Source organism: Ruditapes philippinarum, unplaced genomic scaffold (genome assembly GCF_026571515.1).
Source record: "Ruditapes philippinarum isolate M1 unplaced genomic scaffold, ASM2657151v2 ctg7394_1_1_1_1, whole genome shotgun sequence".
Taxonomy (NCBI): domain Eukaryota; kingdom Metazoa; phylum Mollusca; class Bivalvia; order Venerida; family Veneridae; genus Ruditapes; species Ruditapes philippinarum.
In genome coordinates this window covers 13,726-31,538 of record NW_026853432.1, presented here as the reverse complement: position 1 = coordinate 31,538, position 17,813 = coordinate 13,726, and the positions used below count along the sequence as shown (strand labels likewise).

The window sequence follows — 17,813 nt, the reverse complement described above, 5'->3', positions numbered from 1 at the left end:
GATCCCGGATCCCGGCCAGTCCGAGCCTCCCGGACCCCGGCCAGTAAATATATATACTAAATACCGATAAAGGATAAAATGACCGGGAAAAAGGAAAAAGAAAAAAATGCACAGAACCAGATGTACACTTATGTTAATTAACCAAACGAAAACTTACTACAGAGGAACAGGTGAGATTGCTAAAACAAAAGTCAGTGTAAACATGATTTTTTGAAAAGAATTCATGAAAACAAACATTTTAATCATCATTATATCTTTGCGCTCAAAATAATACTTGCTGCTTTTTTAAAAATGGCGTGAAAATTGAAGGTTTTTTGACGCTATGTAAGATTAAATTTGATTGGCTAAATAGTTTTGGATCCTAGCCCTGATACTATTAGATAAATTCTGTAGAAAGCTGGAAGCCAAGCTTCGATTAAATTTTTGGATGGATTCGGAGTTTTAGGTTGTTTTTCAGTAAAATTCTAACGTAATACCGGCTCGCCGTGGCGAGCCGGCATAAAAAAGGCCCGATTACCTTGTGGAAGTAACCTAATTTAGAACGGGAGGTCTCAGTTTCTGTCCATTATATAATTTTCTAGCCAATGATAAATTAACTAAAATTCCGTACTGTCTTAATTTGAAAATTAAACTCTTATAACAAGCGGGCGCTTCAGAGATATCACAGAAAACAATACAAAAAATCTTAAGTTGGTTGCCTTTAGCTTTACAAACTTGATTTTATACATATCTATAACTTGACAAATTTACAAGTTTAAAAGTTTATTTAAAAGGGATATGTTCCATTATTTTGACAGTACAGCAAATAAGAGAAATAGGCCTGTAATTTTACGGTTTATATTAACTTTTTCATCTTTTTTTTTAAATGTGCAAATTTCCAACTCGACGGATATATATTCTTTGAAAAGAACTATTATCTATAATTATAGAGGGAAAGTGGTTAACATTGTGTTCTAGAAGTTTATTTTTACATTTTATGACTATTTCGTCAGATCCGGGTACATTTTTTACTAATATATTTTTGCCAAAGTATATTCATTTTTCGACAAGTTATCCTTGACAAGCAATTTACATGTATGCCAATAGTAACTTGGTTAAAATAATTTAAATCAGCTAGTGAAACTTCCGGGTTATAACTGCCTACTCAGCATGAGAAAAATATGTTATAATAAAATATTTTATAAAAAATACAATAGATGCTTTTCATATAGCAATTATTACCTCCCCTGGCCTCCATTTTGTGTGTGGGGGGCGCATTTCAAACATATCATGCATTTGCTTCAGATACGATAATAATCTCTCACAATTCTATCACCTTCGTGAAAACTGATAACATTGGTGCTATAATAATATCTTGCTGCATATGTTAAAATAAAGTTGACCGGCTGTTTAAATTGATTTTTTTCATATTTGTCAATTATATGATATAGAATAGGCCTATTGACAAAATGGCTGCCACTTTAGGCAAGGGAGAAAAAGACTTTAAAAATAAGGAATTATCTATATGAAGCCGCAAGAATTGATACGTTTTAATAAAATCAGTGTCAATTCAATCATTATTTAAACAAATATGGTGGGTAACTTTGGCAGACTATTTTATTATACATTGCTTTACATTTTTTTATTGTACGACATCAATTAGTAATGTTGAACGTAATCGTGTTTATTTTCCTATTCTACAAAAAAAAGAAAAATGCACTCTTAGACCGGATTTCATCTATGAATATCCATATACAGCTAAACGTAGTGAAGAAAAAAAATCAACATAAAACACTAGTAAAATGCATCTGTGGCATTTTAAATCACCTGACCAACACCCCCCTCATGTAAGGATACCTTTCAAATACAATTTTAATAACCAGCATGCTTCTAGATTCGTGCGAATTTTCGTGAAAATATTTAAAAGTAAGATATTATGAAGTGAATATATAAATAACAAGAGCTGTCGGTAGGACAGCACGCTCGACTATTCTAAGTGCTTGATAGTAAAAGAGCCTTGATAATGTTAAATTTTTTAAGTTCACAAAAGGGCTAATTTTCTTTTTATAAATTCATGTTATAGGCCTTAGAGAGAGTCTAATTATACAGTATTGGCTTGACTATTCTAAGGGTAATGTCACAAGGGTGTTTTATTGAGTATAATAATACTAATTACCTATGAATACATAAATTTGACAGAAAAGGTACAATGGCTTGTTATTAAGATGTTTTATCAAGTAAATCACTGCTTTATTATTATGAATGCATAAATTGTCCCCAAAAAGGCACAAACCCTTCAGTAGTTATTGAGATAACAGCTTACAAGCAAAACTTTACCATGAATTTCTAAGTTGAAAAAGGGGAGAAAAATCAGCCTAAATGCAAGATAGAATTATGGATCTTTGTCAGTGACCTACAATTATGACCCTAAATGCATATGTGAAGTTTTAAATAAATATCTTTAATAGTTATTGAGATATGTAAAATTATTGAGATATGTAAAACTTGCATACAAACATTAACCACGAGAGTAAGTAGAATAGGGGATATGAATCAGCCTTAATGCAAGATAGAGTTATGGAACTTGGTCAGTGACATACAATTATGACCCTCCAATTATGACCCTAAATGCATGTGTAAAGTTTCAAGTAAATATCTTTGAAGAACTTTAACCTTTAACCAAAATTTCTAAGTTTCAAAGGGGAAAATAATTCTGCAAATATTGCACGCAGAGTTTATTATGCAATTTTGCAAACTGATGTACATTGTTACTATAAAAAAGTATTTTAAATTTCAATTGAATATCTAAAGCAATAATTGAGAAATTTGACTTTACATAAAAACTTTAACCAACATTTCTAAGTTCCAAAGGGGCATAATTCTGTCAATATTGTAGGCTGAGTTATCCAACTTGTCAATCTGATGTACCTTGTTACTATAAATAAGTATTGTAAGTTTCAATTGAATATCTCAAGTAATAATTGAGATATTTGACTTTACAAAAAACTTTAAACAAAATTTCTAAGTTAAAAAGGGGCATAATTCTGTCAATTTTGTAGGCAGAGTTATCCAACTTGTCAATCTGATGTACCTTGTTACAATAAATAAGTATTGTAAGTTTCAATTGAATATCTCAAGTAATAATTGATATATTTGACTTGACAAAAAACTTTAACAAAAATTTCTAAGTTAAAAAGGGGCATAATTCTGTCAATATTGTAGGCAGAGTTATCCAACTTGTCAATCTAATGTACCTTGTTACTATAAATAAGTATTGTAAGTTTCAATTGAATATCTCAAGTAATAATTGATATATTTGACTTTACAAAAAACTTTAACCAAAATTTCTAAGTTAAAAAGGGGCATAATTCTGTCAATATTGTAGGCAGAGTTATCCAACTTGTCAATCTGATGTACCTTGTTACTATAAATAAGTATTGTAAGTTTCAATTGAATATCTCAAGTAATAATTGAGATATATGATTTTACAAAAAACTTTAACCAACGCAGACGCCGACGCCGACGCTGACGCCGACGCCGACGCCGGGGCGACTACAATAGCTCTCATATTCTTCGAATAGTCGAGCTAAAAAGGAAATTGCACATGGCAAACGGCATTTACACTCCACTACAATTAACAAAAGGAGGTCAAAATATGCAAAAATAGCCCTTACTGCGTTAGTCACTTTTAGTTAGTCTCAAACCTGTCTTTATTCAGACCGCCTCTGAATAAAGACCATCATGTTTTTAAAGACCACTCTTTGACAAACATTCACTGATGAAATTACAGCAGAGTACACTCACAATAAAGACTACTTGTGTATAAAAAGCCATGTATGGTCTTATTCAAAGGCTCGAAATGTTTCGTGTTTGTTTTTTGTTCATGAGGATTTATATGTTTAGTTATTAAAAATATATATTTATCTGTTGAGGTCAATGTATGTTTTCTTTTGTCTGCTAAGAAACAATTGCATGCTTGGTCATCAAAATGTACAGTTTTAATGCGTAGGGTATTGAAAATGAGATGAAAGTTGGCATGCAGCGACGTAGTAAAAATATTTGCTCTAGAAGAGCAGAAGCGGCTTACGGTGTAGAGGAGATACAGGTTATTTGAGTATCACAATGGCTTTGTATTTGCACATACTTTCACATGAAGCTGTCCGTAGTAACAACAAAAATTGGGAGGTATAATTTAATCCAATTTGTAAGGAAAGAGACTAAATAACATATTAGATGAACCATTCTATTTCTATGGACGTTATTTTCAGTAGACTGGTTTGAAGAGTTTTTTTTACTTTACGCTGTTCAAATTTTACTATTTCCTAATAAACACGTACGTCATAAAAGTAGCGATTCTCATTTTTGAAACAATTTGATAACAAAATTCGAAATTACCATTTATTTAATTAAAACCATTCAAATTTCCTAGGTATATGCCTGGTGTATGCGTATACTAGTAGAACCGGAAATCTTATCTCTGATTTTAAGCGAAACACCAATGGTGCTTTGATTGTGCTTTTAGTAGACGTGCTTCTCATAAAAGATCCGCATTTGTAAGATCTATAGCGCCTGGTCAGGATAAAAAGGATACAAAATGACAAAGAAACTCTTATACATAAATTTGTTATTTGTTAAATTTATCAAGTCATCTATTTACGATAAAATATGGAAAAAGAATGATTTTGATAGACGATTTTTATATATGTTTCATTTTGCAATATTATCATTATTGTATTTTAAATATCAACACAACTTTTTCATACAGGTTCATCACAAAGTCATGCTGTTTTCAAAATGGTTCAAAACACTTAAAACTAGAAAAAAATTATCTAGAACATTCAAAATATCACGATTCTACTATAAAAGTTTTACATCTGATTGATTCATTCATTTATATGACGTAATAGTTATGACTTGCTGTAAGTCAAGAGAGCACTTCAATGAAATGCGGACTGTAATGCTCTGTGCGTGGTCCAAAGAACTCAATTAAAATGAACCTAGGATAAAAATATTCTAAGACATTTCATACATACAAATAGTCATTTTCCTAGTAACATAAACCCACAATAGAAAGCAATGAAAAATAGAATGTATCACCAATAAATGTAGATCCTGCGTTCTTATCATAATCATGGATCACAAGTCAGTACATAATTTAATATTTCAAAACAAAACACCGTCAGTACAAGTCTCGCGACTGTTACACTTCATGCAAAGGCACTCGGTTTCGGGATAAAAAAAAACCTTTTTGAGAGGTTTGTAGAACTCAAATTTAATTGAATGTAATTTGATAGTCGTCGACGTTTCCATGTCTACCGTGTTGTTTTAATAACATCGGGAAAATGACAGTTATAGAAATGAGACATGTTAAAAAATCGTTAATTCAATCAAATTTGAGTTCTACAAACCTCTCAAAAAGGTTTTTTTATCCCGCAACCAAGTGTCTATGACTTCATGTTTAAGATCATTCCGTCGAATCAGAGCCTTTCGTTTCCCTTTCGTCGTCCAGCATATCAAGAAGGTTGAACATGAAATCTTCAGATGCCCGGAGAATCTGTCGCAGTGAATGAAGTGCTAGTAAACTTACATCATCCCTCACGTTGATTTCCTTTTCATAGTTTTTGACTGGTAACACATGACTCCTGGGAATACCAAGGATGTTAGAAACCGTATCAACAAGCTCCTGTATTGTATCGCTCTGAAACACCCTGGACACATCTTCCTCTACATTTGAGCAGACTTTGTCGATTTTAGTAATAAGGACTACTTGTGACAGGCCTAGAAATACAATAACAAAATCATTGTTATTAAATTAATTTCATTACATGTAATAAATAATCCGAAGAATTTTATCAAAACATTCTATACAACCGTGATGAATTCTATGAAAAGCAATAATGTATTCTTTAAAAAGTGATAATTAATGCGCCGCACAGGGTTTTAAAAATTATTTCTTTTGAACACTTAAAGAACAAGAAAATCGAGGACCAATTGCAGGGCATGGGAGAAATGCAATTTTTAAACACAGGCTTATGATAAGATAGAGAACATGTTCTATGTCTTCATTATTCTGCAATCGAATACCCGGTGCTTTTAACAATTAAAGGCTCATCATGCCGCGGTTTTATGAATTATCTATGCATTCTGCAGACAGGGAAATTATGTATTTATTAATAATATTGTAATAATTGATTTAGAACATTCAAGATGCTCATCGTTTTAATAAAATAATGTTTTAACCCATGCCGAGCATTTAATCTGGGGGTGCCAGATGAGTTGCGTGCGGCATCCTTCGGATGACAAAATTTCACTGTTCTGAATGAAGTTGTAATCTCATACGTTTTTGTAAGAAAATAGTTACGGGTGTAATGACATAAATCTCCATAAAAAATTGTTTTATTAAGGTAAAAAAGAATTTAAAATATGATGGAATATGGTAGAATATGCAAGAAACAAGAGCTGTCCGTAAGACAGCGCGCTCGACTTTTTTATTGCTTGCCAATAAAAAAAGTTTTTGCAGTAAAAGGCAATACAAGAATCTCTGTATTTTTAAAGTGAACTAGTTGTTTGATACCCTTGAATATTACAGCAATGTTTATATGACATAATTTATGGTAAAGTGAACAAGTGGATAGGAATGAATTTTTTTAGATTTTTTAAGTTTTTTAGTGCTTGCCTATAATACAAAACATTGACAGTTAAGGGCCATAATTCAAATAAAATCTTTGACAGAATTACCTTCTCCTGGACATGTTTGGGGAATCATGATTGTAAACAAGTATTCCAACTTTCAAATTAATATCTCAAACAGTTTCAGTCAAAAAGTGGACTGGTACTAAAAACTTAACCAAGATTCTAAGTCGATAAAAGGCCTTAATTTTTAAAACAAATCCTTGACAGAGTTACCTTCTCTTGCGTACAGATGGGGGGTAATGATGTGAAATAGCATTAAAAGTTTCAAAGCAATATCTCAAAGGGTTAAGGCAATAAGTGGATTTTACCCATATTCAATGTATTTTCTAAGTCAAAAAGGGGCATAATTCTGTCAAAAACCTTGACAGAGTTATGTCCTCTTGTCTGTTGATGAAGGTCGTGATGGTAAACAAGTATGGTCAGTTTCAAAGCAATACCTCCAATGGTTTTGAAATAAAGTGAGGTGGTACAAAAAACTTAACCAAGCTCAATACACTTTCTAAGTCAAAAAAGGGCCATAATTCTGTCAAAAACCTTGACAGAGTTATGTACTCTTGTCTGTAGATGGAGGTTATGATGGTGAACAAGTATGGTAAGTTTCAAAGCCATACTTGTAATACTTCTGAAATAAAGTGGGGTGGTACGAAAAACTTAACCAAGGTGTGACGCCGACGCCGACGCCGACGCCGACGCCGACGCCGGGGCGAGTAGGATAGCTCCCCTTTTCATAGAAAAGTCGAGCTAAAAATAGCTGTTCGGATGGGAATATCCATCCCTCGGGAACTCGCCCATGGGCGATAACTAGGCAACCCTCGTTACCGCCCAATGGGCGGGTCCCTTGCGAAGGTTATTCTGATCTGAGCCTCAACATATGACAGATATCATTAATAATGAACTCGTTATATCATACCTTTTTGTCGAACTTTACTCTGGAGGGCCTTAATCTTTTCTAACATTTTCTCTGACATTACCGACACTGTGGTTCCATCCATTATAAAGCAAACACAATGAATTTTGTGGTTCAATGTCGGTGAGGCAACAAATCCAGTTGTGTCGGGAGAAATCGGAGTTGATGGATTAAACTGATAAAAGAATGCATACCAGTATGTGGATGTTTTGTAAAGTTTGAAATGTATATCACAAACAAACAGTTCTGTAAACACGTTATCCTAAAGTAAGTACAAATGATTTGATGCTGAAATATTTTCATAAAACAGTCTTTTTCATGTAAAATAAAGGCAGACATATAAGCCGCGTCACGACAAAATCAACGTTATGCGTTTGCGACCAGCATGGATCCAGACCAGCCTGCGCATACGCGCAGTCTGATCAGGATCCGTGCTGTTCGCTATCAGTTTCTCTACTTGTAATAGGGTTTGTAAGCGAACAGCATGGATCCTGATCAGACTGCGCGGATGCGCAGGCTGGTCTCGATCCATGCTGGTCGCAAACACATTATGTTGGTTTTGTCGTGACACGGCTCATATATAGTTGTTATAAAGAAGCATCGAGTAGGAATTTACAAGAGTAAAATCACATACAGAACAATGACACTTTTATACTTGTATGTATTTGAATTAGAGATTTTCAAACCTGGTATCCGTTTGGAACATTTCCCGCCAAAAGGTAATTGAGCTCCGTGCCATCCATACCTTGATTTTCTTCAATCCCTCTTGTGTCACACAACCTAAATTTCAATGGCTCTGTCAGAGCGGACCCCCCGCACACGATACATGCGGTACTGTAAATAGACAAAAAGGCTGTCCATTATTGATATATAACTTTATTCGCTTAACTTTTTTACAATGTTAATTTCCCAAAAGGCCGATGGGAGTTATTCGTACTGTTTCTGCAAGTGTGTCACGTGAGTAAGAAATTTGTACTCTTACATAGGTAACGCATGTATAACAGTATGTTTTAACAGTACATAATATTATACTTGTAATTTATAGTCACGTGGTTTATTTTCTAAAAAAAAAAGGGAAGGAAATAAAAATAAAAGGTGTTCATTTTTCTCTCGATTCAGCTTCTTATTTGTTGAAGTTTACCATGATGGGGCATCACCAGGGTGAGTATGACAGCCTAAAAATTAAATTACTATAGAGTGCTTTTTGCGTCTTAGTTAAATATCGTTTGGTTGAATTGTAAATAGTAAACATCCGTTATTGCTTGGGAGTAAAATCTTGTGTGTCAAAAATGGAACAAGCAGGCGATGGAATTAGCAGCAAATGATTATATACTGAATTTTATCAGTTAAACATGAAAGGTGTTGTAGGCAAATGTGGGATATCGTAAATGCACCTTTTTGGATGTATACCTTTGATGTAATACTCTGTTCCGCACTAACCGCAAACAGCCCTGTCCAGTCACATGACCTCGAAAGATTGAGGAAATTGTATTGAAGAAACTTGATTTCCAGCACCAACCGGACCAAGGAAGAGAATGTTTTGCTGTTTTCAATCCAATCCCGTGGGGTGGGGACCACGCATCGATTTCATTCTTTAAATGTTCTAAATTCTGTATGAAAAAATGTAATTGAAAACAGAAATTAGAAGTAAATGCATTTATTTATTACATTTACATGGAAGAATAGAAAATTTATGTTTGATTGGATAAAACACTGCATGCTTTTAAATAAAGAAAGAAGATATCTTAGCAGTGTTTTTCATCTAACATCACCAAACGGAACAAAATAGTGGATGGTGTATGGTTAATTTGCATCATGTCATTGTGGTTCATCGTTTGCTTTTCTTGCTCTCCTATTGATTCACATTTTGTATGACAAAGTCGTCAAGTATACCGACTTAACAGATCTTGTAACTCAAATTTTTTTTTATATCATAAATATGATGCTCAAATGAAGATTGTTTTCAATATTGTAAGTTCCAAAAAGCTTTATTTGTTAAAATAGAACCGAATTTACATTTCATGTAAATAAAGGGAGGTAATTTGAAATTTATTTTTGATAAAGTCTATGTCAATTGGTTTTCAATAAGAAATGAATGCATATACATTTTAATGATTACTTATAATGCGTAATACACGTTTGCTTGTAGTATACACATTTAACATATTCTTGGATGTTTGGAATAATCATATACATATATAAAATATTACTTAAGTGATGTTACAACCTTAATAACAACATACATGATCTTTAAATCCCCGCCTGCTTAGCTCAACAGGAAGAACATCCTCGGGCAAGGCTTAATTATTTTTCTAGTTAATATTTTGATCTTTGTAATTGAATCTCTCGGTCATTCGTTTCTTGACGCTGATTTGTCACGACAAAATCAACATAATGGGTTTGCGACCGGCATGGATCCAGACCAGCCTGCGCATCCGTGACGCGGCTCAATTGGTAATTTTTGGTTTGTTATCCTGGAAAGCCGAATAGTTGGACTGGCGAATATCAAAATGTGTTAAAATCGGCATGAAAAAACAACAACCAAGAACACAAACAAATAAAGACTGGCGTGTGTATTTAAGTTACACACGGAACATTAAATCTCTTCATACGAGAAACCAGTCAGTTTGTAGGTCTTCTCGGACGCCCAACCCTTTCTTAGAAAATACCCAAGATGTCTCCTTCCGTTAATACAAAATCTATGAAGTCATAATATGATTACGTCACTGCCAATTTAATTTGCGCGCTAGATTTGTAAAGCTTACCTGTTTCTTCCAACCGCCAATCTGTCTCCAAGTTGGCAAGGGGACTGCATCTGTGTTCACAAAACATACATTCTTTGTTAATATATATATATATTGTACACTAAATTTATTTATTTATTTATTTATAGCTAAAAAGTATCAAGCTCAAGTTTGAAAATACTCAGTCTTTAATATTATTGGCTATTTTTACAAATATCTTGTGGAGGAACTTGTGACAGTTTTTTTTTTTTTTATCTTTCTGACCTTTAATTATGTTTATCTACACAATGTCTAATATTTTAAGAACCTTGAAACTGTGTCAAGAACTTGTGAAGTGATCAATGGATGTATCATATGTATGACAAATACTTAATCAGATATGGATTTTCTTTTGAGACGTCCATAGTCATTTTGTATGTCTTTTACTTCGTACTTTTTATCAAACAATAGCGAAAACAAAAAATGAAAAATACGTAGAATATGTTACCCTTTTCATGTTTTTGGACATTTTTTAATAATTTCAAAATGCATTATAGATTTTATATATGTTTAAATGCACGTGGCGCGATTAAACAGAAGAGAAAATAAAAATAACAAATGGCACATCTTTTTAACTTAAATGTGTTTCCAGTTTCCAAAATGACTTCATACACTACTAGTTTTTCTCCTGTTTTTTTTTTTTTTTATTTTTTTATATTTTTTTTTTGGTAGGAGGGTTTTGAGGGGGATACTTACCAGATACACTGTATACCTCCAAATCTGTGATAGTTAAAGAATCGTTAGAAAAACTGTCCGATTGACATGCCCTCATGTCATAAGAATTATGGTATGTAAATTCGCCATTCAACGTAAACTGACTGTCTTCCTCCTGTGTCAGTGCTCCCTCGAACGTGATAATGTCTGCTCCAAATATTGGCCCGTGTGTGTTTTTTGCAAGAATGGCATATTCGGCTTTCTCACGGGGAACTTCGCCGGGGTTACTGTCTCCATTGTGTTGTAATCGGAAAAGGAAGGCATGATCATCCCTTACATATACCCCCACTTTCAGAGGTCGCAACTATTCTCAGTAAAGCCCCCGTACACTGTAAACCTTGAGTGTTGTAAATAACAGTCACTGTCGGGCCTTTCTTGTCACAAAGTTGATGAAATGTTGACGCATCGGCACCATCTCTAGTAAAGCTATACAACAAATCAAATTGCTTTTGGTCCGCCTGTATAAAGCATTCTAGTTGTTTCTTGTCAACAACTGAAAGTTTCCCTGCCATTTTCCTTCTGCAAAAATATATATATATCCCATTTCCAACAAACAAATTGTGTGTCAAACAAACAACAAATAATAATTCTCCACCAATTTTTACAAGTAGTTGATAAAGGGGCAAAGTTGAAGCATATGATTATGAACATTCATTGAGAAGTTGTCTCCCCTCTTACTGAAAATAATGCTAATTCCGATGAAAATGTAAAAAGCCCGCTCTATGTCAATATAATAACATAAACGCAATTAAAAGACTTATATTACACGACAAAAATGGTTAAATCAAATATGCATATTCGACAGATTAAACAAAAATTCACATTCAGAAAAGAGATTACGTGTCTTGTAGACTGCTTTTAAAGTTGATTGGTCTACAATGGGCACAATTTCAATAAAAGATTCAAATACTTAATAAATGATGAACATATTTTATGAATAAAAATAATTTTTTTTTTTTAAGAAAATAAGTGTGTCTATAGTTGTTAAAGATTAAGTAGGAATATTTATATGACAAATATATTTTTTTCTAGTAAAACACTTCATTGTCTGCCATATATATACATGAGCCGCGCCATGACAAAAACCAACAAGGTGCGTTGGCGACCATAATGGATCCAGACCAGACTGCGCATCCGCGCATTCTTGATAAGGATCCATGTTGTTCGCTGCCAGTTTTTTTAACTTGTAATAGGGTTTGTATGCTACCAGCATGGATCCCGCAGATCCGCGGATGCGTAGGCTGGTCTTGATCCATGCTGTCGCAAACGCACTATGTTTGGTTTTTTTGTGACGCGGCTCAAGTGTGTAATATCCGATTATGTAATCTAACGCATATCAACAACATCTACGTACTATAATTGAAATTCTTTCGTTGTAATGTTGTATGTTGTCACGTATGATTTCTTAATACTATTAAGATAAGTATTTATAGTACATATTTACAAAAGGTCCATAATGGACTAATTCCCTTTAATAGGATAGCTTGGTGATCGTAATTTACCTTAGCCATGCCTTGCGATGCTAAATATTGTGTCTTTACATGAAAAATGGCTTATGAATCCAAGGACTAGCTAACAAGAAAGCAAAACAAGAATATAAAGAATACTCGTTACATATATACTTGGAATAAGAACTTATTCCGGCTGTATATCATGTGAAGTACGTAGTGCAATAGTATAAACACGGCTCACTTTATAATCATTATTATAATTTCTTTATTTTATTAAAACTCCATCTTCAAAATTTATAAAAATTTTAAGGGTTTATAAAAAAACCCCAAAAACAATTTAAAGGGAAAAAAGATGGTTCAAACCCAAATTTGAAAAATTTAAAAGTATCAATATTTCTGAAGTACATGGGTCAGCGTACCGGTCTCGGCGTCGTGGAATAGTTGATACCTTTTTTTAAAAAATAGATATTAGGTTTAATGTATTTTCTTTTTCTGTAAAAAAATCGTCTCCGGAACATCTCGTAAACATACCAAATATCCAGGTCATTACGGCATGTACTGGTAACAGTCTATCATTATACATGCACATACTGTATACTGTATAACTGGTACATGTACACAGTGTCCTTGACATCGAGCCTCAGTGTACAGTACGTACAGGAAAACGAAAAATGGGCTCTTGACATAACGATTTTCACTTTTCGGAAAATGTTGAGAATGAAAAATTATCGAAAGAAGATTTCCTAGCACGAAAACCAAACTTTACATGTAGGAAGTTGTCCCTTACATAAATAGAAAGAGTGCTGACAAATACAGTAGTTGTGTATCAATTAATTATAATAAGTATGTTTATAAAAAATCATTGATAAGATTAGTTTCACCACATTATTTTAAATATTTCAACTACGAAAGTCCAATTAAGAACATCGAACACAATAGTAAGAATACATAGAACGGATACGGTATTTTGGTCTAACCTACGCTTAGAAAGTAAACATGTAAACAACGATGTTTATTCAGTATTTCGAGTGAAAGTGCACCTAAAGTAAGATAACTTATACATATGACTATATATATGCTTTTTATTACGGATTCGGATTTGTTTATAATTGTACATCAGTGAGTATTTTGAAATTGATTATGATTGTCAACCATATTTGCAATCATAATTTAAACAAAACAAACTGGCTTTTAAATACATGTATCTGTTGTTTGTGTGTTTACAACTGGAATTACTTTCAATCCGTATTAAGCCCGAGGGTATTGTAGATAATAGCCGTGGACTTCATGCCACATACTTTAATTAATCGGGTATTAACTTCATGCACAGATCCCGACTTGTCCAATTCTAACTATCAGATTAGTGGATACCAAAAACATATTTGTTAACAAAGGAGCACAATCATGTTAATTGTGTGTTGTTACATCTAGTATTGTTATTCAAATAAAAGGTCGAAATAGGGATCTATCAAATGATTAGTCTGTGTTTACAATAAGACCTCTACAAGTATTTTCGTGTTGAAAAAAATATTAAAAGGAGAATAAAAAGAGAAATTGTGGACATGTTTTATTTTATTCGTGGTCACAGAAATTAGATCTTCAGTAGTTCCAAAACCACCATTACGAGACGTCGCAAAAAGCTTCCTTAGGGGCACATTATGTCTCAGAAACGAATAAATATTTCTTTCAATATAAAGGGCAAATAAAGATTTTTTTTCAAAAATGTATATTAACATTTTTAGGTAACACTTTAGAGCAGGCTAGATGCCTATCACCTGAATGTGAAATTATTGGTAATGAAAGTAGCAAAATGTAAACAAAGTAGTATTTTGACTTCCATACAAAACAATATATCACAATAACTGTACTTATCGCCAAAAAAGCAACAAAAGAAATAAAAGAGAGTTCAGATTATAAGCCAATGATTAACTTTTTGGAAAATATAACCTGACATCAAAAATTAAAAAGCTGTTTGATGAATAAAAATGAAAGAATTTCTGAGGCAAAATGGGCCTTTAAATAATCAATACTTCAAATTTGTGTTGGTACGTTTTGTTTACCCTGGTCTGTTTTGTTTACTTTATCTTTACGAATTGTAAACTGTAGTAAATTCTTGAAATTTTCAGAACTTGAAATTTTGTTACGACTCGTCTTGCTTTCATGTTATATGCAAGGCAATTTCATACTCGTATAAAAAGAAATGTATATACTTTACTCATGTATGGAAAAAGCAACCAACCAATTTCACTTAGTCTGGATTAAATGTTAAATGTCTAAGCCGTGCAAAAGGCGGGATCGTAATTTTAAAAATTGTTGACCAGTGGGGTCTTTAAACGTATAAATATTTCATTAATTTATCTATAATAAAGGTTAGGGTATTCAGCAACAAGAGCTGTCCGTAAGACAGCGCGCTCGACTTTTTTAGTGCTTGCCTATAATACAAAACATTGACAGTTAAGGGCCATAATTCAAATAAAATCTTTGACAGAATTACCTTCTCCTGGACATGTTTGGGAATCATGATTGTAAACAAGTATTCCAACTTTCAAATTAATATCTCAAACAGTTCAGTCAAAAAGTGGACTGGTACTAAAAACTTAACCAAGATTCTAAGTCGATAAAAGGCCTTAATTTTTAAAACAAATCCTTGACAGAGTTACCTTCTCTTGCGTACAGATGGGGGTAATGATGTGAAATAGCATTAAAAGTTTCAAAGCAATATCTCAAAGGGTTAAGGCAATAAGTGGATTTTACCCATATTCAATGTATTTTCTAAGTCAAAAAGGGGCATAATTCTGTCAAAAACCTTGACAGAGTTATGTCCTCTTGTCTGTTGATGAAGGTCGTGATGGTTAACAAGTATGGTCAGTTTCAAAGCAATACCTCCAATGGTTTTGAAATAAAGTGAGGTGGTACAAAAAACTTAACCAAGCTCAATACACTTTCTAAGTCAAAAAAGGGCCATAATTCTGTCAAAAACCTTGACAGAGTTATGTACTCTTGTCTGTAGATGGAGGTTATGATGGTGAACAAGTATGGTAAGTTTCAAAGCCATACTTGTAATACTTCTGAAATAAAGTGGGGTGGTACGAAAAACTTAACCAAGGTGTGACGCCGACGCCGACGCCGGGGCGAGTAGGATAGCTCCCCTTTTCATAGAAAAGTCGAGCTAAAAATGCTTTCTAAAAGTAAACTGCGTAACACCACTTACCTTGTTGTCCAAATGTCCCGTACGTTATGGTCACTAATATTAAAGCAGTCGAATTTTATCGATTTTTTTATCATTTTCTGAAATCGGTGATACACATGCGGTTTAAGTCTCGTGTAGATGACTAGTATATTAGGTCAGCGACGACTAATACTTCCTATAAATCCCTTTCACTGGATAGCATTTAACAATATAGACATATATAAATTTAAGGTATTCATATTTGAATAAAATCAGAACCCTAATTTGGGCGAAATTTGATATATGCTCATATATATCTGCTACCCAAAATATTGTTTGAGATTAAAGAGAATACTTAAAAAATGCTTGTATGATTAAAATACCTTAAAAAGAATGGCGCTTACACGAAGTCATTGCAAAACGAAAAAAACAACATTTTTTAAAGCAAAATACTATTTTGTTTCGGAGCATTTTATTATGTTAACGTTCAATATTTATGTGTGTAAAATACATTGAACAGAGGCATTCTATGTTACAAGTCTATCGAGAATCGACCATTAGACTACAGAAACTATAAAAATTTACTGTAACAGTTGATAAATCTGATAAAAATAGTTTGTCAAGACATTGCTTCCAATCATTTAATGGAAATCTGACGAAGACCCAAATTTTGATAAATCCACTTACTATCTATCCTTTTTCAAACGAACAAGGCAATGATCAGATAACATTGATTGTTTTTTACACCTTCCATGAACAAGTTATAATGTTCTTGTAACATTTTCAATATGATATTTTAAAAAAAGTTGAATAATAATAATAATAATAATAATAATAATAATTTTTTATTATAGAGACATGTGTTTTCGTACATGAAAATTACATATATACAATGTAAATAAAGAACACCCGGCCTTATAGGCCTATAGGTCACCTTAACAACAGTGTAAAATGCACGTGAATATATAGACCTTTTTACAATACGATTTTCCCTAGCAACGAATGTTGCATTTCGCGCATGCGCATTCTGCGTAGGGCAATACGCAATAACGATGTCTACAGTCTATCATACTTTAAGGCTTTAATAGATGCGATTTCATGTTATGCCACCCAAGAAACATTAATTTTGGGATAACTTAGTATAGGTTAGAGTGCATATTGGGTGTTCTTCGTAAATAAGAAAGCTCAAAAGGAGCGGAGCTTGCGAAGCGACTGTAGCTTTCTTATTTACGAAGAACATCCAATATGCACTCTAACCGGCTTAGTGCTCCGCCCATTTTTTCCGCCCAACACACTGCGTGACGTCACACGATAGCCTAAATGTGTATAACCATATTTGGAAGAGGTAGCGGTACACATTTTCGGGTCACGTGTTTTGCATAGCTTATTCCCGCATTCTGTCTAGGTAAATCAGACAATATCACGGTGCATATCCATATCGGTACCCTCTTTGCGAAATATTCTCAAACGGTACCCTCTTTGAACATACACAGGTCATTCTCTGCTAAAAACAAACCAGCGATGGATAACAATGCAGTAAAAACTCATTGTAATAAGGAAAGGAGGTATGACACGTAGAAAAGATGTATACCACGGAACACTAGAATGTTTTATTTATGTGCTGATTTGTCTTGTGCCCGATTTTAATGTACTGCAACTTCACAATAAGCTACAAAAAGTCGACATGTCTTGCCTCGCCCGTCACCTATTATACTATGTGGACCTGTGACGAAGTTTGTAGAGCACTCTCTTTTCTTTTAGACAACATTTATGTCAGGTTTGGTAATACCCTATTTAAACAGATCATAGGAATTCCTATGGGTACTAATTGTGCACCCCTGGTCGCCGATTTGTTTTTGTACTGCTATGAAAGAGACTTTATGTTGAGTCTCTCTGAAGAGAAACAACAAGATGTTTATAGTCGCATTTTACAGATACCTTGATGATATTTTTATTTAGATAATCCTTATTTTGATCAAATGGTGTCTGACATTTATCCGCATGAACTACAACTTAATAAAACGAACTCTTGAAATTTTAGTACATCATTTTTGGATCTTCATATTACTATCAACAACAATTCTATTCACACGAAAATTTATGATAAAAGAGATGAC

The 17,813-nt window shown here is 33.3% G+C and overlaps 2 protein-coding genes across 2 annotated transcripts in view; both read right to left on the bottom strand.

Moving 5' to 3' along the window:
* The window catches only part of LOC132736867 (interferon-induced protein 44-like), a 37,862-nt gene extending 27,473 nt beyond the window's left edge, over window positions 1–10,389 (bottom strand). The window contains exons 1-2 of the mRNA XM_060724089.1: window positions 10,345–10,389; window positions 9,048–9,189 (exon numbers count right to left, since the gene is read on the bottom strand). The gene's annotated coding sequence lies outside the window, so the exon portion shown is untranslated. The remainder of the gene's footprint in view (window positions 1–9,047; window positions 9,190–10,344) is intronic.
* Window positions 4,547–8,387, bottom strand: LOC132736864 (interferon-induced protein 44-like). The gene is made up of 3 exons (XM_060724084.1): window positions 8,266–8,387; window positions 7,583–7,754; window positions 4,547–5,757 (listed from the first exon to the last, which is right to left on the bottom strand). The coding sequence occupies exons 1-3, from the start codon at window positions 8,320–8,322 to the stop codon at window positions 5,444–5,446; spliced, it is 543 nt and encodes a 180-aa protein (XP_060580067.1). The 5' UTR covers window positions 8,323–8,387; the 3' UTR covers window positions 4,547–5,443.
* Window positions 10,390–17,813: the final 7,424 nt, after the last annotated feature.